This window comes from Galleria mellonella, unplaced genomic scaffold (genome assembly GCF_026898425.1).
Source record: "Galleria mellonella isolate WM207_F2 unplaced genomic scaffold, CSIRO_AGI_GalMel_v1 utg32, whole genome shotgun sequence".
Taxonomy (NCBI): domain Eukaryota; kingdom Metazoa; phylum Arthropoda; class Insecta; order Lepidoptera; family Pyralidae; genus Galleria; species Galleria mellonella.
Window position 1 is genome coordinate 7,311,653 of NW_026442075.1, and position 27,601 is coordinate 7,339,253.

The following is a 27,601-nucleotide window of genomic DNA, read 5'->3' on the forward strand; positions in this document are numbered from 1 at the left end:
ATTATCAATGTGCAAATGAGTTCGCTTGTTTTTTTGTTACCTCTCAGCGCCTTAACGGGTTAACCAATCCCTATGAAATTTGGTTAACAGGTACTATATGAAATGAAGAAGGATATAGTTAACTTTCTATTCCGCTAAGTGAGTAATCTCGGTCACGCGGACGAAGTCTCAGGTAAAAGCTACGAGTAGTTGATTATTTATAAGAGCGTCCAATATTAATGGATTATTACGATTACTATTAAGAGACTACCAATTATTTCTAACTACGCACGTGCCTACGAGAATATTTACTCATAAATATCTGTAACAACCTAAGAATAAGTATTGATATATTGTAGTATATTAAGCTTACAATTGTATTTCATTCAAATTATAGTCTCTCTAATTTGTAATTAAAATTTAAATCAATAGTTAATTTATTTCAATGTAAATTCATTACATAATGTATTACGTACGTTCAAAGTTCGAAACAGTTGCGTTAATCACGAAGTCACCTATTAGTTTAAAATGGAAATCAAATACTTCTGGGCGTCCATAGCATATACAGTTTTATGGGCGGACCTAAAATAAGAAATTAAAAATTAAAAAATGAACAACAAAATACATCAACCGTCGCTTAGTGAATTATTTAGAGAATTTGAAAAAAGTTTAGGATTTAAGAATGAAATAAAGTGGTTTCTTTGCATTGCGATTATACTATACCATTTAGTAGGAATTTATTGGTGCTATCACTACGCATTTCCGGTTAAATGGCAAACATTAGTATTTGGTAAGTATTTGGCCGCTTTAATATTTGATCTCAAAATGCAACAAATTATATTAGTTTATCAAAATAATTTACGAGATTCTAATTTCATATGAAATCTTTCTTCCTTTTTTTAATATTTGCATTTTAATTAAACCCTAATAATTTCACTATCATATCTTATCTTTGAAACTAAAATGCAGCATCCTCTATCCATCGAACTATTTGATAACTAAGCAAAATTAAAAGATATAAAGTACATTTATGTAAATAGTTTACTTTGTAATTAATTTAGTTTTAAACTATAATTTAAACTGTTTTTCAGTTTCAGTATTATGATAATTCTGTTCTATAATAAAAAAAATAAGGTAATAGAATGATTTTCTAAACGCAAAAGAGTCCAAATAGTCAAAATTTTAACTCTTACTTAAAAAAATTGAACTGTTTTTGAAATTGATGTCTTTCTGACCACTCTGACAATTATGGTATCACGTTAAAATTGATTTCAATAGATTTCAATAAAATTTGATAATCGAGTAAATTTTGACCTAACTAAATTAAAACTATTTTAAAACCTGTTATGAATTAATAACATTCATTTTACTTATAGCTTTAGTAATGTATGTACTATCTGGTTTCGGCATTACTGGAGGTGCACATCGATTATGGACTCACAAATCGTACAAAGCTAAACTTCCTATGAAAATACTTCTTTTGACATGCTTTGCTACTGCTGGACAGGTATGTCTCTATTAAATATAGTAACAGACTTTTACGTCAATAACGCAAAGGAATATTAGACATTATTTCTACTTAATTCACTAACTCATCAGAAATTGAAACTAAATAAATTATATACTTCCTCCTAAACAAATTGAGAGAACATTACTCTGATAAAAAGTATCACTTCATTGTTATTTTCCTTAGTAACATTTTTTTTAATAAATGTTTATTATGTTGCTGAGTTCTTAATGTTATTTTGTATAATTTAGTTAAATCAAATAACATTGTTTACCAATTAACCTGATTGTTATAGGAAGGTCAAATTTAACCGATCTAAAAAAGAGACAGACTACGTAACTATGTACGTATAAAGTAGGTATATATGTATAATATAGAATTTCATTTCATTTCATTCACACAATGCATTTTACATCATGTATATCGTATTAATTAAAATAAACCCATCTTAATGAAATTTAATAAAGTAAATTATATGGTAATAGATGTCAGAAAGGTCTTGTATACCTACTTAATATGGTGACATTAGATTATTTTGAATGTTAATAAATTCTTTATTGGGTAATTTATTCTCGTACTAGTATAATATAGCAGCATACAGTTTATTTGTACGCGCTAACCTCTGGAACTACCAGTTGGATTTGAAAAATTAGCATTTAATAACTAAGTTCTTGAGGCAGGTTATAATAATAAGGCTATTCAACATCACGATATGACCATACCGAAGCTAGAGAACATTATAAGTATTGTATTACATCACCTGTTATAATATATTAACATTCTACTTCACAGCAAAGGAACTCTTTTAAGAGGAAGAAATTAGTTGTTTTTTATTATGTTTAATTTCCTCTGTCACTTTTTACAGTATCTTGGACATGAAATAAAGTGGATACACATTTTATTCTTATTCTGTCACGACACTACACGTATATTACGATAAAAATAACTATTGAGTATTAATTAAAAATTGCTTCTAGAATTCATTGAAACAATGGGTCCGTGATCACCGAGTTCATCACAAATATAGCGACACAGATGCAGACCCGCACAACGCCAACCGTGGACTATTTTTCTCACATATCGGTTGGCTAATGATGAAGAAAAATGAACTGGTTCTTCTCCGTGGTAAACAGATTGACATGAGTGACATTGAAAACGATCCACTTTTGAACTCATATGAAAGGTATTTAATGCAATATTCCATAACTACAAATAAGAATTTCATTTTTTTTTAATTGATGATCATGGAATGGTAACCCCGCCTGCAGTTACGGTTTACATTGGCAAGGTACTAGTAAAGGATAAATAGGTGAGGATGAAGCAAGTTTTTTAACGGATGATAATGAAATGTTAACCCCGCCTGCGCTAACGGTATACGCTGGCATCTATCATCAGAGATGAGATGATAGAGGAGAATGAAAAGGCAAGTTCATCGTAACGGATACCTTTGGAATTCGATAGTTACGATAGTTTTCAGGGGATACCACGTGGAAGTCGACCTGACTATATTGCTATATTGCTAGCAATGGGACTGATAGTACGCATTACTAACATTTTATTAGTATAGTATAGTATATTTAGTATTATTTTATAGTATACCTACTTGCGTTATGTGTATATTATTTAATATACCTATATCCCAAATATTGTACATATTGTGATACTTGTATAATTTCAACAAATTTTTGCTTATGTATACATATATGTGCTTTCACAAAAGTATAACTGTACTTTGATTGAAAAAGGGTGTTAGGATAGTTTCGATGGTAATGTAATGGTAGAATGGTTAATATTTATATACTTGTTTCTCTTCACACTATAGATACTTCGGATATTTAAAGTTAATGTTCTGCTACATATTACCAACAACTGCTGGTATTTGGCTGTGGAACGAAAACTGGCGATGCGCAGTCGCATGGCAATGCTTTATTAGATTCCTGGGCATGTTCCACAGCGAACTGACCGTGAATAGCCTAGCACATATATACGGATACAAGCCTTATAATAAGTAAGTAGATAAGTAGATAGATAGATAGATAAACACTTTATTTGAGCCATTTAACACACGTAAATTAATGAATAAAATGATACAATTTGATTATTTACATTTTTTCAAATATAAAACAACATATAAAACAAAAAAATGAATATTGGAGATATGTTTTCACCAAGTGTGTCGCAGTGACCCAAAAAGGCTACAGCTCAGTGATACTTTTGCTTAAAAGCAAAGCACTGATTTTCAGCTGCAACCTGAAGTAAGTAGTGTCATAATAAAGAAAATAACAAAATTTTCATACCGTTATTACAAAATCAAATAGTTATTAAAAATGTTAATTTCTTAAGCTATAAAGCATAATAAGCTTTTGATCCACTGTCTGTTCATTCGTTACAAGATATAGTGGTTGAAAGTTTGTATCATAAGCGTAGGTACCTCCACTATAGTGTATACTTCGCACATATTATGATAACAACAAAAATTTATGTTCCTACAAATAGACGGTGACCAAAGTGTTCGAATTCAATTAACAGCGAATAGTATTTTAAATAAGCTAACACTATTTTTATGCAATTTTTGTTCAACAATTTAATTTTAAGTTTAGTTGATTAGGCACCTTACTTTGTACTACGTACATACAGTACTTACTCGTAATTATTGTTAATTAAGTTTATTAAAAAATAAATAAAAAAAATTGTTGATTAATATAAAAAAGCATTAAAAAATAACATAAATAAGAAAATACGAAGGATTTATTGCGAAAACACATTGTTAAATTGTAATTTGTATGTGTTGCTTAGACTTTTGGATGTGTATATTATAATGTCTACTTATTACAAAAACTCTTTTTATCTTTTCAGAAATATTCCTCCATCAGAGAATAGATTTGTCGCTACATGCACTCTCGGTGAAGGATGGCACAATTATCACCACGCTTTCCCGTTTGACTATAAAGCTGCTGAACACTTTGATATACTTAATATTACAACATGGCTTATCAGGTTAGGCGCAAAAATCGGCTGGGTATATGATTTAAAGGAAGCTACCCCACAAATGATAAACTCTATAGCTAACAGATTAGGCGACGGAACACCAGTTCACTTCCCATTACCTAAAGACCAAATTGATAACGATCCTCATAAAAATTCAGTTATATCTGACGAAAAAAATTATTAGACTTTAGAAATTAATTTTAACTTATACTTATTAATAATATATTAGCTAATTTATGTTAATATCAAAGAAAGAAATACTTTTATTAGTACATGTCTAAGAGAGAAAACTATTCCTAACTGTCTGTTCAGCAAAGAACAATTTATCAGCTAAAATTATAATAATAACTTTAGCTGATTGAAGTCATGAATACGTATTTTGTATATTATATATTAATAAATAAAAAAAAATTGTAAAAGGGGTACCTACTATTTATTGAAAATAAATCATGTCAAACGGGTCTCAGAATTGCAAACGAATAAAATAAAACAAAACAATTTCCAAAGACATTTGGTAAAGACGTATTTCTATATAGTAGATAGACATCTCCTATTCCACAGAAACAGGAATATTATTTTGTAAAATGCATCAGAACTGTCACATTGAAACATGAATGGAGATTTAAAGAATGTTTCTTTAGAAGAACCGTGTTGAGACACGCAATATTAAGTACATCCATCTAGTCTAAAGTATGTGGTTATCTTCATGATCTACCTCTAGTAATGCACGCCTATTAAGTATATAGGTACATATTCTACTCTTACATTACTAAGCCTGGGAGATGAATTTAACATCATACTGTCGGCTTGTAGATAAATACATTGGCACAGGTACCTATATTAGATACTACACCATATATACTATACTACATATTGTCAGATACCCATGTGGTGTTAAGAATAATCAATAATATCGACAGCATTGCATCCCTGCAATTTTTAAAAGATAATAAAAATAGCATAGTACGAGAGGAATCTCAAAATAGAACCCTTCTGGTCAATGTGACTACAGTAGACTAATATAATCTTCTTTTCAAGAGAAACTCATGTCAGCAGTGGAAAGTTAGTGGGTTATTTGGATAGAAAATTTTTTTAATATAAAAAATAAATTGTAGGTACATACTATCATCAAAGTTTAATCCTATAAATATTATGAATGCGAAATTTTGTAACGATGGACGGATAGATGTTAGTTATTCTTTCACTAATTTACAAAAACTATCTACTGATCAGATTTAAATGAAATTTGGTACACTGGTAAATCAAGTTCTAACTTAGCACGTAGAATACTTTATATACTGATTCACACTGACAAAGCCGCGATATAGTAACACGTAGTTTAAAGATAATAATGTATTATGATTACTATATAGAAATAAGTAATAGGTACTGAGTATTATTATAATATTATTCTCTATATTTATAATACTCAGTATTCTTTATTCTTATAATTCTTGTTTTAATATTTTTTTTGTCTGATCTTTGTTATTCGTATGTAAGTAGATTATTAGTTAATAAAAACCAGTACTTGAATCAATACACAAATGTCGTTCAAATTTAGTATTTAAGAAATTTAATGTAATGTATTAATAAAATGTAACGCAATATGTAAATTTATATAATAATTTAATGTTAATATTAAAAATAAATATTTTTTTCTTTATAAATTCTTATGTAAGTACTCCTATATATAGGACTTATATGTAATATAAAAACAAATAAAACTTATCCAAATGGAATTGATATATTTTGTTATACTGTTTTAAATTTATTAGCACTTAGTAATTGTTTTAGTTAGACTGCTATATTAGTTGCAACTTTTAAAGGATATTGCAAATTTTGCATATGTGATTAAAATTGTATACTATATATTTAATATATAGTATATAATTTAGAATATTTCACTATACTGCTATTAACTATATGTAACACGCTGTCTTTAACAGAGGTCACAAAATTAACATATAACCCAGTCGGTGCCTACTGGACATTGTTTTCTGTCACCTCCCACCTCTAAACATGTATGCATTTATATTCATTATGAAATACCTGAACTTAATATAAATGTAGTCATTTATACATGATTATTCTAGGTACCTAGGGCATTCTGTCTGATAATACTGACAAGAAGAAACGATATGATTGACTTCTAAAATCTCAATTTGTCTATCTTTTTATGTATATATATTACTATTACGAAACATATACGTCAACCTTAAATCGATTGTTATCTTTATTTTTAAGATGGATTTTATTTCCGTATTCTATTTTATTAATTCTCTTAAGAGACTGCCACACTACCAATAGAACAATATTTGCCGAAAAACATATTAGTTAATCTCATTAGTATGGGAAACTTCATTTATTTTATTTTCTTTGAGAAAAATGTTCCGTTTTCCATGTAGAATGTTAATGACGAATAAAGGGCGTCAACATCAAATATAGATAAAAAAATCGCTTATACCACCATAATTAACGTAAACTGTAAGATTTTACTTTGATATAATCTACTCATAGTACAATTGCTATATTTAAAAGTCCCTAACGGTTGCGACTGAAATCGTCACTCCCGCGAGACCCTGTTTGAATTCTACCTTTAACATGGGTTGTGACAAGGAAATATATCGGTAGCTTCCTCTTGTGCATTGTATCTGAATATATACTTCTAAAAATATACTACATGTATATGAATTTCATGTAAGTATGTGTAATTAAAAGATAGGTAAGTAATTTTAATGTATTTTTTTTATTTATGCCAACTAACAACTTAATAAAAATATATACTATTAAAAATTATTACTTAAGACTTTTAGTTTTATACATGATAATTTTTATGTACATACATATCTTTATGTAATTAAGAGATATCCAACTATAGTATCTTTTTTATTATAAGACTAGATATTAATAAATCATTACAATATTATTCAGTAAATGTTTGTATATCTTTTCTCTTCCTTTTTTCAATTGCAAAACATTTTAGAAGGTTCAAATAATCAAATATATATTTATTGTTCACAAATAAAGTTTTAATAGTAAATTCGCTTTAAATATAGAACCAGTTCGCGAAACTTCGTGTCCAAGCCGATACTAGTGAATTAGTTTATATAAATCTAAGCGTGGGCATGTCTAACTTCGACAATGCGAATTGCTACGCGAATACCGATGCCACGCCATGAACTTAGTAACCGACACAAAACGTTTCATATTCAATGAATAGCTAATATATAATTTGAAATAATAAAACGAATTTCAAAATATTTTACATTTTTATTTTATCTATAGATTAGTCGCTCCGCGTCGGCTTTTGTCATTTATTCCTAGAATATCAGATTTAAGTACTCATACTCGTAAGTGACCTTATTGTGTTTTGGTTACAAGATCTTAAATTTTAACATTTTTGGGCTCTTAAAACATGTGAACAATAAATTAGTTTTAAATTCATTCGTATTTCTGTCTGCTTCTTTATCTCAGAGATAGTACACTAGCTATATTTCCATTCTTACAGAAACATAATAATTAGAACTTAATGACAGAAATAGGCAAAATAGTAGATACCTCAGGTGTCGTGCATTTTAAGATAAAAATTCTGAATGAATACACGGTCACGATGGGCCAATTGACATGGTTTCATTCTCACCTACCATCATTTTCTGGAAGGGAAGATATTGTTAGTAATGCGAACTACCAGTACCATTGCTAGCAATATACTCTGTCAGGTCGACCTCCATGTAGTTCCCCCTGGAGACCATCGTGCTGAATCCCAAATGACGACGAGCTAACTGACCTGCCTTTTCATTCTCACATATCATCCCTCACTGGTGCCCCGTCAGCGTATACCATCAGCACAGGCGGGGTTATCTTTCCATTTCCATTCCACCATTCCACACACTTTGCTTATACTTAACCAAATTTATTATATATATATATATATATATATATATATATATATATATATATATATATATTGTATTTTAATAAACGAGTAGATAAGGCAAGCGACGACACGCTCTATTCTTTTATTATTGCAATAAAACCGTGTAATCCCGAGATTCCCAAACGTTCAACAAACAAACACATTACTGCACCTCTGATACGAAAGTTTACATCGAAAATATTCCCAAGAAAATACTTGTTTGTCGTCTTACATACAAATTTAAAAGCTATACATAACCATTATTGGAAAACCATAAAAGTTTAAACTCTGTAAATCTTGACTCAGGCGTGAGACGATAAAAACATTGTTTAATAAAAATCAAGAATGTCCCAAAATGCTTATTTCTCCATGTAACCATATAAAATACTCTAAATTAAAAGTTTATGGCCATATTTAAAACAATAATTTTCATGTGCCAAGTAAGCAGTGTCCACTGTTGTTGTTAGACACTTGTACAATAAACTAGAGAGTTGGCCAGTCGGCAATGAATAATGGAGCAAATAAATCCTAATTCAATGCATTACATTAAAACATAGGCTGACCGTAGCCCGCTCCATGATAATCCAAATTTATGAACAATGAAATACAAACATTTACAGTAATTCATAAATGCCATCTGTGCTCTTTACTTTGTTTCCTTTTTGTAGATATGTTTGGATTGGGTGGTATATTATCTCTTATCTAAATAATGTTCCACAGGAAATGGCAAAGCAGCTGACAGTTTAGCAAATGGTACCATACCACAGAGATATAATACTATAGATTTCGCAAATTATACTGAGCTTATATTTTGAGATTATATTGACCTTTATTGGCACAATTAGCTCAACTGAGAATCGAACTCATTAACGTAAGAATAACGTGTTTACAGCTACGCTACAGCAATTGACAAATGTAAGTGACTTTCTACAATATTGTAGATAATATATTGTAATTCAAACCCATTTAATTATCACTGATTGATAACGTAATGTGTTCCCACAGAGACGCCAAGTGTAGTGCTTGTTAATTTCATAACGAGTGTCTAATGAAGCGGTAACTCAATTGGTAACAGCATTGGTCACAGTAGTATAAAAAATGTGGGTTAAAAGAGTATGTATTTCTTTATATCCAAGTATATAAATTTGCAATTACAATTAAACAATGCGTTGTCTAATATTTACAAAAATTATAAATATGAACACAAGTTTGTTTGGGTGTTATCTGTTGATGACTTAGCAGTTCAACCAATCGTTATAAAATTAGGTATGTTTTGTATACATAACGTGATAGAGGGAAATACCATCAACCATAAATTCTATCCTTTTAACCAGGATCAGTATTACTAATGGTGCTTGTATAATAAAATTGACTTTTTCCAAGTCAATGTCTATACAATACAGTCAATGTCTACAGGGCAGATATATTAGTCTCAATAACGACATTAGTTTCATCTATTTGTGCATCTATCAATAAGCTTATTACAGCATCACTCAAAAACTACTCTACCATATTAAATGCAGTATGTGGTTTAACAATTGTATTCTTGAAAGTCTAACCTAAAATGTGATGTATGTTTTATTTAGAAGAAGAAGTCATATACATAAAAAATCACGTGTACTTATAAAATTACATTACAATAACATACGTCCCAAACCAAACAAGACTTAGCTATCTTGAACATAAAGACTTTTGCCCTTCGTCAACTAAACTGAACGTTGAGAAATCTAAGAAAGTATCTATCAGTTCTATCAACACATGACAGTCTGGTAGTCAGGTATCTGACTACCCAAGATGTTAAAAGCATATTTATTTATTTATACTTTATTGTACTATACTATGATAGTACATAAAAATATGACAGGTGTAAGTATATAAGCCAAAGGCGAGCTTAACTCTAAGAGCTCTCATCCAACAAACCCAAAGTGGAAAGGAGCATCAATGTCAGCGGGTAAAGCGGTGTACAATAATGTGACAATTTTCAATAAAAAAGAACTGGACTTAAATTTACATATAGCAAATTATTTCATATATCTATATATTTCATAACAATGATGACAGTAGTAGTGATTTGATGTAGTTACATATATTATATAGAACTTACTCCTAAACATAAACTGCATACTACATTCGAAGTCCACAGCCACAGGAGCCCAAACTATTGCCATCAAACTTAGTCGATCAAACTTTATCAATTGCACAGGTTACATATAAACATGCATCATTTATGCAAATACCTAAATACCTATGTAATATTTTGATTTTATATTATCTAATAAATTTTATTATTCTCGTGTATCGTCGTAGTTGACTCAAGCGTCAAAGTGTTTATCTATCTAAATACTTAGCAGTAGTAAGTTGACATAAAAAACTAACTTTTTATTAATGTATTTTCTGATGACTTTAAGTTGTTTCATCAATTTTTGTTACTTAATGGATTTAATAAATGTAAAAAAAAAAAATGGGTAAATTAGTAATAATTTATAGAACTGTAAATTATTACTAATTTACCCATTTTTTTTTTTACATTTATTAAATCCATTAAGTAACAAAAATTGATGAAACAACCTAAAGTCATCAGAAAATACATTAATAAAAAGTTAGTTTTTTATGTCAACTTACTACTGCGGTAAATAGACAAAGATAAAAAAAAGGTAATATGTATTGTGAACTACTAGTGAAAATGAAACACCATATCGCATTGAAATATGTACTGACTGTAATAAAAAAAATGAACAGTAAAAAAAAAAAAAATATGAAAACAAAAATTACAAAAAACTTTGTAATAGGTCCTATAGTTTGTATACTGAAAATATTTTTTAATTAATGGTAATGGAATCGAAACCCCGCGTATGCGTGTTATGCCAATAGAATAAGAGATGATAGGTCCAATTCTTTATTCTTTTCCATATAATGAAGATAAAAATTTATATTTTTTAACCATCGCGCAATGGTTGATACTTCATTTTCTGTTTCTGCAGGTACATTTATGACTATTTCATCAATTGTTCTGATTCATAAAATTCATGTCTATTCAAATCTTTTAAATCTTCTTCTTTGGGAAAATGTGATTTTCTGAATATCCTACAAATATTCCTACAGTAGCTCTAGCTTCAAATTTTCAATGTAGTTTTCATAGTATATATTCTTGTATAAGTAATCATCAGTGAAAGTGATGAAGTACTTGGAAAACTATTTTCATTTGCCCCTCGTTCAGATGAGCTAATGCCATTCCAGCATATTGGTTGTTTTGCAATAATTAACATTTTCTTTGTTATTTTCTTTCACATAGTATAATCCATCCTCATTTCTGAAAGCCCTCAATAGAATAGTACCATCTCGCATGACAACTGTTGCTCCTTTATCCGTTAATTTTCCTACTGATATTAAATTTGTAGATTTGTATTGTAGTGTAATTAATGAAGATAACAAAAACATGTCAGTTTAACCATCGCGCAGTGTAATAAATTCTTCAAGAATTATCTACGATGATTTCTAGTCAACCTAACAGGCTTATCAACTTTTACTACTAACAATTCCCAAATACATACATATTCTCCATCTATGCTGTACCAGCTTTATCTACTCTTTATCTATTTAGAAATGTTTCTGTAATACTAATAAGCCATTGTTGTTTATTTCTCTACATTGCTGTTATTATAGATTATTTATGAGCCTCAATTGTATCTGTATAGGCGTTAATATGACATTTCCTTTTTTTTCCAAATCTTATGTCGTTTGTCAAAATATTTCATTAAGAATTTTTCTAACTAATGCTATCGGTTTGTTCATTTTATAAATAGTATACAAAAATGCCTCTAATAGACATTACAAATCCCGACATTATAAAATTTCTCATAGAGAATTATGATAAGACCGCAAGACTTCGGATGAAATGGAATCATATTCATGGCGAAAAAATGAAGGAAGCTGCCAGTCTAACACGTGAGGAGAAAGGGTATTATGAAACGGATGTCCTAAAACAAACCATGGTCGCAGGCATGGCAATTATAACTAGAGATAATACAGTTGCGAGCTCCAATAGAAAACTTAGAGTAATTCGAGATGGGACGCATATTCCAGGAATAACAAACTTAAAAAAAAAACATTGTATAACCGACGTTGGATTCGCCGATCCTAAAATAGATCCTAGGCTTGCTCGACCTGATACAGACCTTTCCGTTGACCCTATCATGCGACCTATAGATCCAAAACAAAAAAAAGTAATTTATAAAGATATACCTGTATTTGGACGGAATGCTTATTTAAAAAGTAGGTCCCGTATACCGCCAGAACAGAAGTATTATTTCATAGAGTGCAGCGGATGGGAATATGGATGGAGGCTGACAGATAGTTATTTTAATAAGAATGCCCCAACATGCGGTCGAGTATGGCGGCTCACACGTGACGTCAAAAGCCGCACAGGCCCCCATCCAGATCCCAAACATTACCAAAATTCGGATTTACTCGGAGTCGCCAAATGTCCCAAAGTATAGAATAATATTTTTTGTAAGGATGTTACTCGTAATTTTGTTCTTTTTGTTTAATATCTGTAATTTTTAATAATATTCTTTTCTAATTTTATCACCACAATAAATAATTTTTTAAATACTATTCAACCAGTTATTCCTGTAAAAAATAATATTATATAGGGGAATGGGACTGTTAGTAGCATAGTGTATCTAAAAATGTTATCCAAATTCAAATCATCTTTATTAAATATAAATAGACTTATTTACAAGCACTTTTAAATCGTAATTTTTTTTTTTTTTTTTTTTTATTTATTTTCGGAGGGTTCGGAAAGTTTTTATCTGTTAAGAAGAGCCCGCAAGAAACTCAACAGTTACTCTTTTAAATCACTGTTAACTATATGTGTATTTATTTAAATGTACTCGTACTATGTCTAAAATTACATAGTTATTCAAAAGCCCGTGAATAATCGACTAACACCACGCACGCTTGTTATTCAAGTAATGGTTTAGAGTGGCTTTGTTCAATAAGTGCTTTTTAATAACAGTTTTAATTTTATTAAAAGGTAGATTCAAAATATCCTTCGGTATCTTATTATAACATTTAATGCCCGTTCTCATAAAAGACTTATTAACTTTTTCTAAACGATACTTCAGAACAGCAAGTTTGTATGTATTTGTATCTAGTGTTAAGATTGTTCAGATCGCTGTTTTTAAAAAACAGTTGAATATTCCTGTGTATATCTAATATACAAAATTCTCGTGTCGCGGTGTTTGTTACCAAACTCCTCCGAAACGGCTTTACCGATATTTATGAAATTTTGTGTACATATTGCGTAGCTCTGAGAATCGGCCAACATCTATTTTTCATACCCATCAATGATAAGGTTGACCCCTAAATTTTTTTTTTATTTTCTTGGCAATTTTTTTAGAAAGTATATTGATTACTCGTGCTAGGTATAAAAGATATGTCACATCATTTATTGTCTTCATTGCTGCCCTAAAGGGGTAGGAATTCACAAACATTTTTGACGAGTTGAAAAGTACTGATAAGGGGGCACACAAATTTGAAAACCCTTGAGCACGCCCTAATATCGCTTAATGGCCACTCGGGGACAAAAGTTTTATCATCTACCCAAAGTTCAACTTTTATTTTACTCGCTCAAGCGGGCTTTACAGACAGTTCGTAGGTTTGTGGGATATTTAAACTGTTTAACAATAATCGCTGTGAGTGCCTCTTATATAAGTACGTACTCAATTTAAGAAATTGAAAAGCATTTTCAGCATTTTTTTATTATTTAAGCAATTTTACTTTATATCCGTGTATATATTATACTTAATTCATTCACTTGAAGAAACTACTGGTATACAACCTAATAATTTTAGCGGAGTAGTAATTACTAATAGCGGAAAGCGAGGAAAGCTGTAACAAAGTCTGTTTCTCAGGACCTATCACCATTAAAGTCAGTAACAGCACATATTTATTATCTTCACTCTGGGCTACTGGACGTACCAACTACAACAACGCGAACAATGCGATGGCGCGTAGTTGGTGCGGGATAGCGACTATGTGTGTACGTCACTTGCATCAAAAAAATGCAAATGTAATTTTCACTAAAATTTTGATTACGTTTATATTTTTTTATGCAACTTAAAATGACAAACAAGCTGATGGAAAGTGGTAACCGTCACCTATAGACATAAGCAGTACCACGGACATTAATGACTATACTGTTACGCCCATGTTACCACCTATGCGTTGCCATTTCTGAGGACTCGGATGTTATTCGTCTGTACCCTGTAAATTCACTGCTATATCCAAACCGAAACAGAGCATGCAAACACAACTGCTTCACGGTGGAAACACGAGACAGAGGCGCCCCAACAAACATTTTGTACAGTCTCCCTCTGGTAAATATATGTCGTATTATGTTTTCATAGTTATGATTTTTTCTTATATAGATATGCTTTGATATCTCAAATATCAAAGCATGATAAAGTATTTTACTGTTGTCATATTTTTTAGAAATCACGAATTTACTTCTGACCGAGTCATCATTTTTTACAACTAAGCGAATTATTATAAATCTCCTATTTTTATTATGTTGTCTTGGCATGATTTTTTCTATGTCTCGTGATATGAATTTGAATGCTGAATTGCGTTTTTTTATTTAAAAAATACTAAAGCGAATAATAAGCGATGTTCCTGTCAGTTTCTCGTATCTATACAAATGTATAGATACGAGAAACTGACAGGAACATCGCTAGTATTGAAATGTATAAACTGGTCTTCAAAGAAGTCACATTACGTTTCCTTTACGTCTATAGTCCGTAGTCCTATTCACCACTACTTCTAATGTAATCTAAAGTTCCGCCAAGAAAAAAGTACCAATTGAATATACGCAAGATCAAATCTGCTTTGTTGACACATCTACCGAGGATAAAAATTGCTGCCATAGAAAATAGTAGTAAAATAATAAATGTGAAAGTGTTTAAATTGAAAGGAAACCTTAAAAAAATAAAGAAAAAGATGAAAACAAAGAAAATATTTCATCCAAAAATATTTTTTTTTTTTTTTATAGTCAATCTTAGTCTTTATTTTAGTTCACACCAAAGTGCCAAATAATTATTAAAGTACTTTGCTGCAAAGCAGACGTGTAATTTTTTTTATCCTTAATATGGTAGTATTATTTTTATATACTAAATAGTCAGAATACAAAGGTGTTACGACTCACCTCGGTATATAAAATGTTATTCTGACTAAGATATGTGGATTAAGGTAAAAAATATCACCCGTCTTCCCCAAAAGTTGATACCTACAACAAATATTTTAACTCAATAGAGATGGATATTTCATATGGTGACGTAGTAAAAATGCAACATGTCACCACTCCTTGAACCAACTGACTTGACTTTACTTCACCCTCACCTGTCATCATATAACTTACTGATTCCTCCCCTACACAGCTGGTATACACTATTACGATTCTATTTTCAACCCATAATAGATACGCCAGTTCAATACTACATACATTGAACAGGCAATAAAGCGAAATCAAAACTAAAATATTCGTCAGAAATTTGGTTGCAAGTTTACAACTGGATTTATTTTACTATACTGACATAGAGTTTCGCAGAACAGTCACAAATTACGAATAACTAGAACTGCGAATAATTTTAGTGTCTGTTATATAATTTAATTAGAATATTTTTTCTATTACTGTATTATTTATATTATTATTGTTCTGTGGTATTTGACGAGTGCATTGGTAAATCTCTCAGGCTTACCAAAGATATGTATATATATTATAAATAAATAAAAACATTTTATTACATTATTTCAGTGAATTTATTATTTAGTATAACTGACATGTAGAAACGCAATAATATTTACAATATTATTTATATTTTACTGCATTTATACACTTCTAAGTCACATTATTATATAGCATTAGATCCATATCACACATTATGTTTCCTTCTGGCTGACGGACGCTCGAATACTTGTTTCATGCCACCTCTGTAGTTGGCCAATCTAGCCGCAGCGCCTTCATTGCTCCAGGCAGAATCAAATTCTGTTGTGTCCTGATCTACAAGATGAGTGTACTTCGTTCGGCCGGAACGGCCAAACTTCTTTACTTGCATTACCTGAAATTTTCAATTCAATCAGTATTTATGAAATTTTATAACTTTAATTACGATACAAAAGAAAGTTCAATAACATATGTATATTATTTAATACAGGTATATGTTACGTGTTAAATGTCAAATTTAAAACGATTTTTAATGGAAAAAGACAAATTACTATTAGGTACGTTACAGTTTAGTTCGATAATTCTCAATGAAAACATAGCTGCATCTCTATAAGTAATTATTTAGTTACCAAAACGGTTTCTAAAACTGATTTCCATACAAACTAATCGACATAAAGGGGAATGCTGTCATAACATAAAAGTACAACTCACACTAGTCAGCTTTCAATTAAAATAAATCACTTCTTGAAATATTTAGTAAACACTCTTGCTATGCATTTTGGAAAATGTAAAATAGACAATAATAACTATTAGACAATCATATAGTTAACACAAAAACAGTTAATAAAAAAATATTCTTATTTAAGCTATTTGTATATTTTATGTAGATACTGATATTTTGACAAAAGTTAAATAGACATTATTTACTTAACACGGCAAATATAAAATAGATTATAAGTGTTAGTTGTATGCTTTTCAAATAAAGATTGATCCCAATACTTTTTAAACCATATAACTAAACCGACTAATTTTATTTTGTTTTAACCAATATATAAGAGAAACTAATTTACGGTGCAATTCACATTAATTAACATTGCAATCTAGAAAAATATTTTTCTTACCTTTGGCAAAACAGTCTTATCGAAATGATCATCAAGAGTTGGCCCAGAAAAGTCTTGCTTAAACACTTCATCTTCTTTATCCAAGTAGAACGCACCTCTGCAAGAAAAAACAAAGTGTAACATATACCAAAGTCATATGTTAGGGACTGAACAAGTTTCAAATTAATATTTCTTTTATTAGAAATGGCAAATAAGCTAACAGACCACAAAAAAATGGTAACCACCGCTTATAGACATAAACAACATCTTGACCATACTGGTATATTTTATATAGCCAGTAGGATCCCAAATCCCATGCCCTTTCATTCTCTAGGATTTATTGAAGTTTTAAAGTGAAACATGCTATAAAATTTTTGTATTTTTGATTAACCATATAACAACTCCATTATAGATTCCTGAAGCACAAAGTTTACCAATTTTTTTAATTGACGGCCTTAGGGGAATATTTATTTCCTGGTCATGTTTATTGACCCGAATACTATAATGTTGATATAGAAAAATGAAACAGAATTTCAAATTTAAAAAAATATTAACAATGTGAAGGACATTGTTGATATTTTTTCAAACTTTATGTATAATAAAAAAAAAAAAGATAACTCTAACCTGTGATAATACTTCTGCAGGAATTTGTATTTGCCCTTGACTGCTTTATTTGTCACCACTTTAGGATTTAGTCGTTGTTCGACTCGTCGCTCCTCTTCAGTCATATTACGAACACGTTCAATTGCCAACAACTCTTTCTCTATACTGCAAACAAAATTTTGTGGTTATATGTCTAATAATAATGGAAAAAATTAATCTACTCTCTATAAATTACTTTATTCTCTGCCTACCCCACTAAATAAAAAAAAATATCAAATTCTCTATTTAATGATATATACACAAGTATATAAAATATTTCTGAAGAAATATTTTAATAACAGAGGACATTTTAATATAATTTTAATAACTTGAGAAATCTTTTTAAGAAAAAATTACCCGATAGGTACCACATAGCGATGGGACCCAATAGGAGCATAAGAATGTTTACTGAGTTTACTAGTATAATTATTACTAATATACTACTTCAATTTTTATATAACTCATTTGTCGTCTGACTTATCAAAATTAAAAAAAAATACATCATCTGATAGTAAGTGATCACACACTCCAGAAGATCTGATGAATATATCTGTTTTATCATAACATAATAAAATCACAATGTTGGCTGATTTAAGGATTGCAATGATTCATTAAGTATCCTATTTACTTCAGCATTAAACTTTAAAAACTGCCGGATATATTTTGATGTTTAAAAGAGCAGACTTACGGTTACAAATACCTAGATTATCAAATTACTTCTATTATCTTTGTATACCAATAAAAATATTTTTTTTAATAATTACAAACTTTCAACTACAACTTACGCTTCTCTTTCTTCCTTGTCACGTTTTATCCTCTTCATTTCGCGTAATTTCCACGCCTCATATTCCAATTCGTCATTCTCATCATCAGTGCAAACATCATTAATATTACCCTCTTTTTGTTCAGCCTGTAATGGAGAAATGTATTAAAATATTTCATTATATATGTCTTATATTGCATTTAATTCTTGAATATTATATAATGATACCTGTGCATTCCTTTGCTCCAGTCTTATTGTATCCTCTACAAGTTTTAATGCTTCTCGCCTTCTTTCCTCTTTTTCCTTTCTTGCTTCACTTTCTTCTTTCTTCTGCAGTTTCAATTTGCGTTCTCTCTCAGCAACTGTCATTCGTTCTGATGCTCGAACAAATACAGGTTTCACTCTGGGACCTGAATATAATAAGTACTTAATAAGAAATTTTGGAATTTATTGGAATAACAGGCATTAGAATCACATGAGAACAACGCATCTCTCCTCTAGTGCCTCTCATGTGAAGATATACTAAAATGAATATAGTAGGCCATCTTTAAAAGCTATCATATTATAATAATCAATTGTCATTTTGTTTAAAAAATTACTTACTTTTTCATTTAGAGATGTACAGTGTTGGGTAAAGAACTGTGTCCCGATCTGAGGGCCTACCATGAAATGTTTTCCGAAATTTCGGAGCTGAACGAAACACAAATTTGATGTTAAAATTTCATAAAACTTACCATTTAAAAACTTAAAAATATTATTGTTTTAGACTTTTATGGTAGGATTTATGACGAACGAAATGTTAAGTTCCATTTACTGGGCCGATTTAGGTATGAACGAAAACACGAAATTGAGTCCGAAACTTCAGAATTTCATTTCATAGTAGGCCCCCTGGGCCATGGTGCGTCCATTGATGAATCGCATACTAACGGTTAGGGGTTCACGAGTACAGTCACGGAAAAATAGTTTCATTATTATTCAAAATGGGCGTATGTTTATAGGCAACCCAACATTGATGACTTAATTGACATTTATATCTCTGAAGATTCGTCATCATAACTATCAAATCTTAAAAATCTGTCTCCCATTTCTTAAATATCAAATAATAGTTGCTATGTGAGCGCAACAGCCTACGGTTCGAGCCCCATTTTTGCAGGTATCAGAACGCATTAAATCATGTCGTTACCATGACAGGTTAACATATTTCCAGACTTGGCCGCTTAAAGTTTAAATTTTGACCGTTACCACCGTCAACGCGAGCAGGTGCTCTGGTCGCAAAAAGAATTACAGTGCCCTATAACATTTCACAGATAAATTATAGGCGATAGTTTTACAAATGAAATGGGTTCCTACCACCCTAATATAACGCAGTTAACTTTTTTGCTAACGAGGTATCCCCACCAAATACGCTCTTAAGAACAATATATTCTATCAATATAGGTGATGCACTATCTAATGACATATAAGCTACTTCGGGACTCGTCATGGCCCAGAACTCATACTATCCGGGACACAGTGCTTTAACCAATGCAAAAATCAAATATTATCACACCTGCACAACACTAAAACTATTAAAAAAAAATTAACAACCAAATCATACATTAATTTAAATTTTATAATTATTATACGTGGGACACTCAGAAAGTTCTGCGACACTAAAAAAAATAGATAGATAGATAATTTTATTTGCATTACTTACAGCACACAAATTACAACATACATACACAAAAAAAAAACAAGATAACATAAATGACAAAAAAAATACACACAACCAAATGCAACTTTCGTTTGTGAGTGTGCCATAGCAATACAAAATGGCCACAACTCAGTCAAAATGTTCTATAGGTAAATATATTTTTATTACATTTCTTCAAAGTACTCTCCATCGGCCTCTATACAAAGTTCCATGCGTCTAAACCAGTTTTTGAAACACTTTTTCCAGTCCGCCACAGACACCTCGTTTACAGCTTGCTCGAACGCTGAGAGCGCATCATCCGGCGACGAAAATTGTATCCTTTTGAGGTAATTTTTTATTTTTGGGAATAAGAAGTCACACGGTGCTAGGTCAGGACTGTAAGAAGGGTGACCCAGGAGTTTGACCGGTGTGCTGTCTAGGAAGTCCCTCGTTTTGATTGCGGTGTGGGCGGGCGCATTATCGAGGTGGAGCAGTAGCCCGCGGAGGCCTGTGTTTGGTCGCTTGTTGCTCACAACAGAGAAAACTTCTGCTTCTTTAGTTTCGTAAAAGAATTTACACCAAATAACCAGTCAAATTGAAAAAGCTCGCATTCAAAATCTTCCCCCCCGCTTCTAGATCGCTTTACTTTGGTAAGCGTTGATTCGTTTTGGAACACCCAAACCATCGACTAGCGCTTTGTTTCTGCATCATATTGATAAATCCAGGATTCAACACCTGTAACGATGTCGTAAATACGCCGAGACGAGCCTGCTTTAAATTTGTCGTCTACATATCATCACACCATTCCACCCTTGCCTGCTTCTGAACATCAGTGAGTTTGAGCGGCACCTAGCGTGAAACTATCCTCCGCACCCGTAGATGCACGTGTAGAAGCAATCCAGGATAAAAAGAAAAAAGGACTCTGGAAGCTTCCTGATCCAATATGGATATATGCTCAATGTCGAAATCTCATTTAATGCAAAACGTATGCTGAATCTCTTGGTATGTAACTCGTCTATTGTCTTGGATCAAGTTTTTCACTGCTAGCACGTTTTCTTCCGTAACAGCCGTCAAAGAGAGATCACTTCTTTCTTTATCCCCCAAAGTTAATCGACCGCGCTTAAATTCATTATACCAACGATACTCGATTGCCTTAGAAGGGCCTTCATCCATGAATGCCATTTAAAGTCTATCGTACGATTCTTCCGGTTTCAGGCGACACTTAAAATCGTAAAAAATCATAGCGCGAAAATGTTCTCGACGCAAATCCATTTTTCAATGAAACACGGTAATTTTAATTAGCTCCACAAAAAATGTGGAGGGAAGTTTTGAATTATAACGTACCTATTTTTACTTATAAGTAATCATATTTTTAAATAAATTATAACTGGTCAGTCTCACATACATAAAAACTTTTTCTCGCAATACTTTCTGAGTGACCTGATAATAGGTAAATAAATATTAAATTTACATAAATATTAAAATCATCAGATATACCAGGAAATTATCATAATTAAATTATTATTAATTTTTTTTTTATTGTATTTTAATTAATATTATATACATGTATTGTATTTTAGGACGTAGGTCGACGTGCTGAAGAAGGGTCCTCTTGACTCGGTTCAAAAATGGGCTATGAGAATTGTTGACGATCCCAAGCACACAGGCGGTATCGAGTTCTTAAGTTTAAGGCGAGACTTTGCCTCCCTTTGTATGTTCTACCACTTATATAAGGGGTCGTGTTGTAAGAAATTATTTAAAATGCAACCACAGCCACCTTTTATCATTGCACTGCTCGCAATCGACAGAGAATTCATCCTCCCACGCTTCAACCTAAATGGTCACGTATGGTATGGTATGACAATGGTATAGTGCAGTTCCAGAAAAAAATTCTTCCACAAATACTCTGTGGAATAAGCTATGGTTCTTCAAAAAGTGTATATTAAGGTTTCTTTAGGGTCGGCAACAGGCACGTGACAACACTGATATTGCAGGCTTCCATAGGCTACAGTGACCGTTTACCATTAGAAGGGCTGTATGCTTGTTTTCCACCTTTGTAATATAATTATATATACTAGAAAATGTTGAAAAAAGAAAAGTAAATGTGTCTCCAAGACAATTTAAGTATGAACAGTTTCAATAGAAATCGTCCAATTATGACTTTCTTAGTACTACCACATTGTTTTATGTAAATCCACAAAATTTTCTAATATAAGGTGTTTGATTTAAATCAATACCTGTATCTTCCTCACTGTCAGTGTATTCCATGTCAGATGAGCCACTTTCCTCTTTGTCTCCATCCAACATTTCTTCATCATCATCCCTGCCAAGGACTTCCTTTTCAGCTTCCCTGAAAAAAAATCATATTGCTACTTATCACAGAAGGCCAATTTCACAGAGATATCACCCCTAAATAGTTTGGTGCCCACCCCAGAATGTATGCACAAAGACATGTCTGAGAACTTATAATTATGGCCTTAAGGGGCCAGGCTCCCCTGAAAAATGATCATTTTAAATCCCCAATGAACTAATATTCTATATTAATAAAAAGTAAAAAAAATCTTATTAAAAATTATTAATAAACAAAATTATTATTATACAATAGTAGAGCATATAATGCACCTGGCAGCAAGTTTAGCTTTAAGAGCTTGACGACGTCTTTCAATCTCCTCTTCGTCGAGCTCATCTTCACTCTCTGAACTGTCCTTAGCCTCTTCAGCACTAGAGCCTGATTCTGGTTCAGGTTCAGCATCAATAATTTCTGGTTTATGTTCAGCACGACGAGGTGGTGAATGTGCTGCCATCCGCAACCGACGTAGGCGAGGGTCATCCACCTAAATTGTAAATAAAAAAATAATAAATCATACTATAAAATTTAAAAAACCACACATAAATAAACCAATCTAAACAGAACTTATCCTACTCTTCTAATGAGAGGTTTAGTGTGGAATTGGGAGTCCAATTTATGTTATATTACAAATATTAGAGCACTCATAGACATACTTATTATATATAATTTGATGCGTAAGATTTGAACTCAAAACTTGGAATTGAAACTAGTGAATCATAGCATTAAACTGCTATATCCCAAAGAATTTCAAATAAGCAGACTTATTTATCATAGAAACTAAATTAAGTAGCTACCTGTGTATTAAAAAATCCAATGCTAAACAAATGATTCTGCTATGAAAACACAAAGCATCCCTTCAATAACATACACTCAAAGCTTAACAAATACAGGACATTCTATATACTGACCTCTTTTTCTGAATCACTTTGATTCTCATCTTTTTGATAAATTACTTGTGGTAATATTTGCCTTCGCTCTGGTCTCTGCTGCTCTATAAAGTCCTCAGTTTCTGATTCTTCTGATGATGACACACCTTGTGCATAATCTGGCTTTTTTCCTGATATGTATCTTTGAACTTTGACCTTTTGCATAGATATCTCACCTGAATTAAATAAACAACAATAATATCCAATAAACTCACTATAACCTTGGTATATGTCTCCAGTTAAAACCACAAGACAAGCAAATAATTTAATTTTACATAATCCAAGAACAAATTATGGGAAACAGAATATAGTCTATGAGTCTATGAATATAGTCTATCAATCCATTAAAACAGTATATCACAGAAGCCTATGTTGAGCAGTGTACAGATAATGACTATCAAATGTACACCACCTGTATTATAACATATTGAAATATGTATGCACTACATATTAGTAGTAAAATTCTATAGAAAATGGAACAGCAATTCCACCGACACTACTATGCTGCTAAGGTACTAATGAGGCAAGATATGTGAAGTTTTTTTGATGGGTGAAAATTAAATGGTAACCCCGCCTGCGCTAACGGGATACACTGGCAGACCACCAGTGAAGGGTGATTGATGACAATGAAAACAGGCCAGTTAGTCTATCATGATGAATTCATCAATAATTAACCATGACATGATTGGTGTCATCATGACCAATTCACTAGAAATTAACCACTATGGCTAACAGGAGAGGCAAATGTAGAGGTTAATCTGACAAAATATATAGGTTATATAAATAGTAAAAGAGCTCTGAGATTCCATTACTAACATCCCCTACCTTACATGTTACACGTTTCAATATTTGGAATTGTTTAGCATTTTATGTAGAAATTATAATGAATGATGGGGTTGTGATGTACTGTATAGATATAAATTTATATGAATACGGTATATTTAAATTCGTTCATAAATAAAGGTATAGTCTTTGATCTCTTCATTCGTCCTAATCAATTATATTTTAAAATTTAAACCATGCATAGATTACTACCTTTTTCATTGCGAATAGGTACAGCTCCTGCTGTACTTTGTATACCAATAGGTTGAGCGGGTAAAACATTCATTTTGAAAAATAAATGTTTATCGTATAATCTCAATAGATACTTCAATTTATTAGTAAATGATTTATTTACAAATCATGAACACTTTTAACATACCTAAAAACAAAGAATGACATTTTAGTGACACAGATCAGAGAAAGTATAAGTGTCAAACATAATTCAAATAAGAAGAACATAGATAGTACAACGTCCTTATGCGCTTTGAATATTGTTTCTATGGCTGTGAGCATATATTGTGAAAATTATCGTCCTATCGTCTATCTTACTCTAAGTTATTATATATTTTTTTCTTTTATATTGCTTATCTATTTACTTCATAATCTAAGATTAAATTAATTTAAGGCAGACCATAGACTTACTATAACATACTCACACGCTTCATCTATTGTGCAAATTATTATCCCATTATCTATCTCGCTCTACCTTAGAGTTTATTATGTATTTTTTATTTTTTTATTTTACCACTCTATACACTTCATAATTTAGATTTGAAAGGTGAAGCCTTTAATTATGAATTTATATGAAAATCAATGGTAAAGATCGAAAACGTATGTTATTTACCCCGTTTTACGGTATTATTTTATTAGTATGTTTCTTTTTCAATTCGATATTATCAATTCACGGATTTCTAATTCCGATTGATTGCGTTATTCAAATAATTAGTTTTTTTTTTACAACACAGGGGGCAAACGAGCATGCGGCTCACCTGATGGTAAGTGACTACAGCCGCCCATAGTCACCCACAACACCTACGGCATTGCAGGTGTAATTAGTAATTTCTAAGTTTTCTAATTTGACTATTAAATTTATAATATATGTTGATACTTGCATTTAAATAATGGTACTATTAGTAATTCAGTCTAAACGACTAATAAAAATAAAACAAGTATTTTTCCATTTCATTACCTACTATGCACTACCTTAAGAATAGTAGTGAATAGACCTCCAAAAAAAAAGTGTATATATACTGTTTTTTGATAGCTGACGAATACTTGATGCTACTAACTTTTATTATATATTTTATATATATTTATTTTTATTATATATTTTATATAAATTAGCACCACTATTGTCCATTCACATAAAAAAATCTCATCATTCAATTTCATAATCTTTGCTCGTCACCAGCAATCAGTTCGACTCAGCTACGTTGTACCGTAGATGAACAAATAATAAATGAATGATTTTAACAATTAGTTAAAACAGTAACTGAATAAAATTATGACTCGAATAACTTTCAGGTACATTCGAATAATTCGAATGAATTGCTCAATTGTATAGGTAATTAGTAGTCATAAATTCGCCTATTACTATAATCACATCTCTCTAATCTTTGATATTATTATCAATTTATTTTGTTGTCCTTGACTGGAGCATTGGAACTTATGAAATAATGGGATCTACGATAGAACTTTCCAGTTTAGATAAATTAGTGTCGGATACACTATCTGGTGATGCTCTAAAAGAATTTAATAGGATACATTACGGTAGGACTGATCATCATGATCTTCCTATAAAAACAAATAATGTTAATTTTGATATTGCTGCGTACAATTTTCCAGCAAAAAAAGAAGAGACAAGAACTCCTCGTATTGTGAGAGTGGGCGTAATCCAACATTCAATTGCTATTTCTACTGATAAACCCATAACAGAGCAAAGACAAGGTATTTTTGAAAAGATTCGTTATATTATTGAAACAGCTGGTGATGAAGGTGTCAATATTCTATGTTTACAAGAAGCTTGGAGCATGCCATTTGCATTCTGTACTCGAGAGAAACAGCCATGGTGTGAGTTCGCTGAATCTGTCCATAATGGGCCAAGCTCTCAGTTTTTAAAAGAATTTGCGACTAAATATGGCATGGTTATAATATCTCCTATTTTAGAAAGAGATGAAACACATGGCGATACCATATGGAATACAGCAGTTGTTATAAATGAGTTGGGAAATGTTATTGGTAAACATAGAAAAAATCATATTCCAAGAGTGGGAGATTTCAATGAATCTACATATTATTTTGAAGGAAATACTGGTCATCCAGTGTTTGAAACCAAATTTGGAAAAATAGCTATAAATATATGCTATGGACGTCATCATCCACTCAATTGGCTCATGTTTGGAATTAATGGAGCAGAGATAGTGTTCAACCCATCCGCAACTGTTGCTGGTTTGAGTGAACATTTATGGGGTGTTGAAGCACGTAATGCTGCTATCGCAAATAGTTACTTTACTTGTGCAATTAACAGAGTGGGAACTGAGATTTTCCCCAATGAATTTACATCAGGAGATGGAAAGTCAGCTCACAGAGAATTTGGTCACTTCTATGGTTCTAGCTACATTACGGCACCTGATGGTACCAGGACACCTGGATTATCCAGAATCAGAGATGGTTTACTGATAGCCCAACTGGATTTAAACCTTTGTCGTCAAATAAAAGATAAATGGGGATTTACTATGACTCAACGTCTCAACTTATATGCTGAAAGTCTTAACAATGCTGGTAAACATGATTTTCAACCACAAATAGTTAAAAACAATTGAATTTGTGCTGTTAATAAGAAACATGATATTGTTGTTTTCAGTTTATTTTTATATAACTGTTGTAATATTATTTGTTATCACTGTTACTAATGGAAAATAAATCAAACAATTATTTATAAACATTGTGTATTAATGAGAATATTTTAAATGTGAGCTATACATAAATATATGGGTTTAATTAGAGTGGGGTACATGCAGGTAACAAGATTTGTTAGTAATGTTTTTTTTTATATTTGAGCACTGAGATTTTATATTTCTAATCAGTCCTATTTTTGCTAATAATAATTACAAAGAAGTATTGATAACATTTTTAGTATAATAACAATGCTGATTAGAAATACCAACAGCAAAACATTCATATGTATATAAATATAAATAAATAGTCTTATAA

The 27,601-nt window shown here is 31.1% G+C and overlaps 4 protein-coding genes across 7 annotated transcripts; 3 read left to right on the plus strand and 1 right to left on the minus strand.

Moving 5' to 3' along the window:
* Positions 1-487: 487 nt before the first annotated feature.
* LOC113510872 (acyl-CoA Delta(11) desaturase-like) lies at positions 488-7,355 on the plus strand. The gene is made up of 5 exons (XM_026894406.3): positions 488-769; positions 1,356-1,486; positions 2,464-2,669; positions 3,309-3,494; positions 4,343-7,355. Exons 1-5 carry the CDS (start codon positions 589-591, stop codon positions 4,656-4,658), a joined length of 1,020 nt encoding a protein of 339 aa, XP_026750207.1. The 5' UTR covers positions 488-588; the 3' UTR covers positions 4,659-7,355.
* A 4,581-nt stretch (positions 7,356-11,936) lies between these two features.
* LOC113510758 (uncharacterized) lies at positions 11,937-13,004 on the plus strand. Its single transcript, XM_026894293.3, has one exon. The coding sequence runs from the start codon at positions 12,203-12,205 to the stop codon at positions 12,884-12,886; it is 684 nt and encodes a 227-aa protein (XP_026750094.2). The 5' UTR covers positions 11,937-12,202; the 3' UTR covers positions 12,887-13,004.
* Positions 13,005-16,184: 3,180 nt separating this feature from the next.
* On the minus strand, positions 16,185-24,800 carry LOC113510610 (microfibrillar-associated protein 1). Its single transcript, XM_026894068.3, has 9 exons — positions 24,602-24,800; positions 23,549-23,742; positions 22,913-23,124; positions 22,528-22,640; positions 18,847-19,028; positions 18,641-18,765; positions 17,838-17,981; positions 17,235-17,331; positions 16,185-16,507 (listed from the first exon to the last, which is right to left on the minus strand). The coding sequence occupies exons 1-9, from the start codon at positions 24,672-24,674 to the stop codon at positions 16,322-16,324; spliced, it is 1,326 nt and encodes a 441-aa protein (XP_026749869.1). The 5' UTR covers positions 24,675-24,800; the 3' UTR covers positions 16,185-16,321.
* LOC113510728 (uncharacterized) lies at positions 24,478-27,330 on the plus strand. Of its 4 annotated transcripts, none has more exons than XM_052896223.1 (2): positions 24,478-24,529; positions 26,234-27,330. In XM_052896223.1, the coding sequence occupies exons 1-2, from the start codon at positions 24,493-24,495 to the stop codon at positions 27,208-27,210; spliced, it is 1,014 nt and encodes a 337-aa protein (XP_052752183.1). In that variant the 5' UTR covers positions 24,478-24,492; the 3' UTR covers positions 27,211-27,330. The 4 variants fall into 4 exon arrangements, with proteins under 4 accessions (XP_052752183.1, XP_052752184.1, XP_052752182.1 ...); XM_052896224.1 differs by lacking the exon at positions 24,478-24,529 and adding an exon at positions 25,177-25,219; XM_052896222.1 differs by lacking the exon at positions 24,478-24,529 and adding an exon at positions 25,962-26,158.
* Positions 27,331-27,601: the final 271 nt, after the last annotated feature.

Excerpts from the sequence above, each read along its gene's own strand:
- LOC113510872 (XM_026894406.3), top strand. The coding sequence starts at position 589 with ATGAACAACAAAATACATCAACCGTCGCTTAGTGAATTATTTAGAGAA. Across the intron at positions 1,487-2,463 it reads GCTTTGCTACTGCTGGACAG|AATTCATTGAAACAATGGGT; the intron begins GTATGTCTCTAT and ends AATTGCTTCTAG. Across the intron at positions 3,495-4,342 it reads GGATACAAGCCTTATAATAA|AAATATTCCTCCATCAGAGA; the intron begins GTAAGTAGATAA and ends TTATCTTTTCAG.
- LOC113510758 (XM_026894293.3), top strand. The coding sequence starts at position 12,203 with ATGCCTCTAATAGACATTACAAATCCCGACATTATAAAATTTCTCATA.
- LOC113510610 (XM_026894068.3), bottom strand. The coding sequence starts at position 24,674 with ATGAATGTTTTACCCGCTCAACCTATTGGTATACAAAGTACAGCAGGA. Across the intron at positions 22,641-22,912 it reads AAAGCTAAACTTGCTGCCAG|GGAAGCTGAAAAGGAAGTCC; the intron begins GTGCATTATATG and ends ATTTTTTTTCAG. Across the intron at positions 16,508-17,234 it reads ATAAGACTGTTTTGCCAAAG|GTAATGCAAGTAAAGAAGTT; the intron begins GTAAGAAAAATA and ends TGAAAATTTCAG.
- LOC113510728 (XM_031907112.2), top strand. The coding sequence starts at position 26,065 with ATGGGATCTACGATAGAACTTTCCAGTTTAGATAAATTAGTGTCGGAT.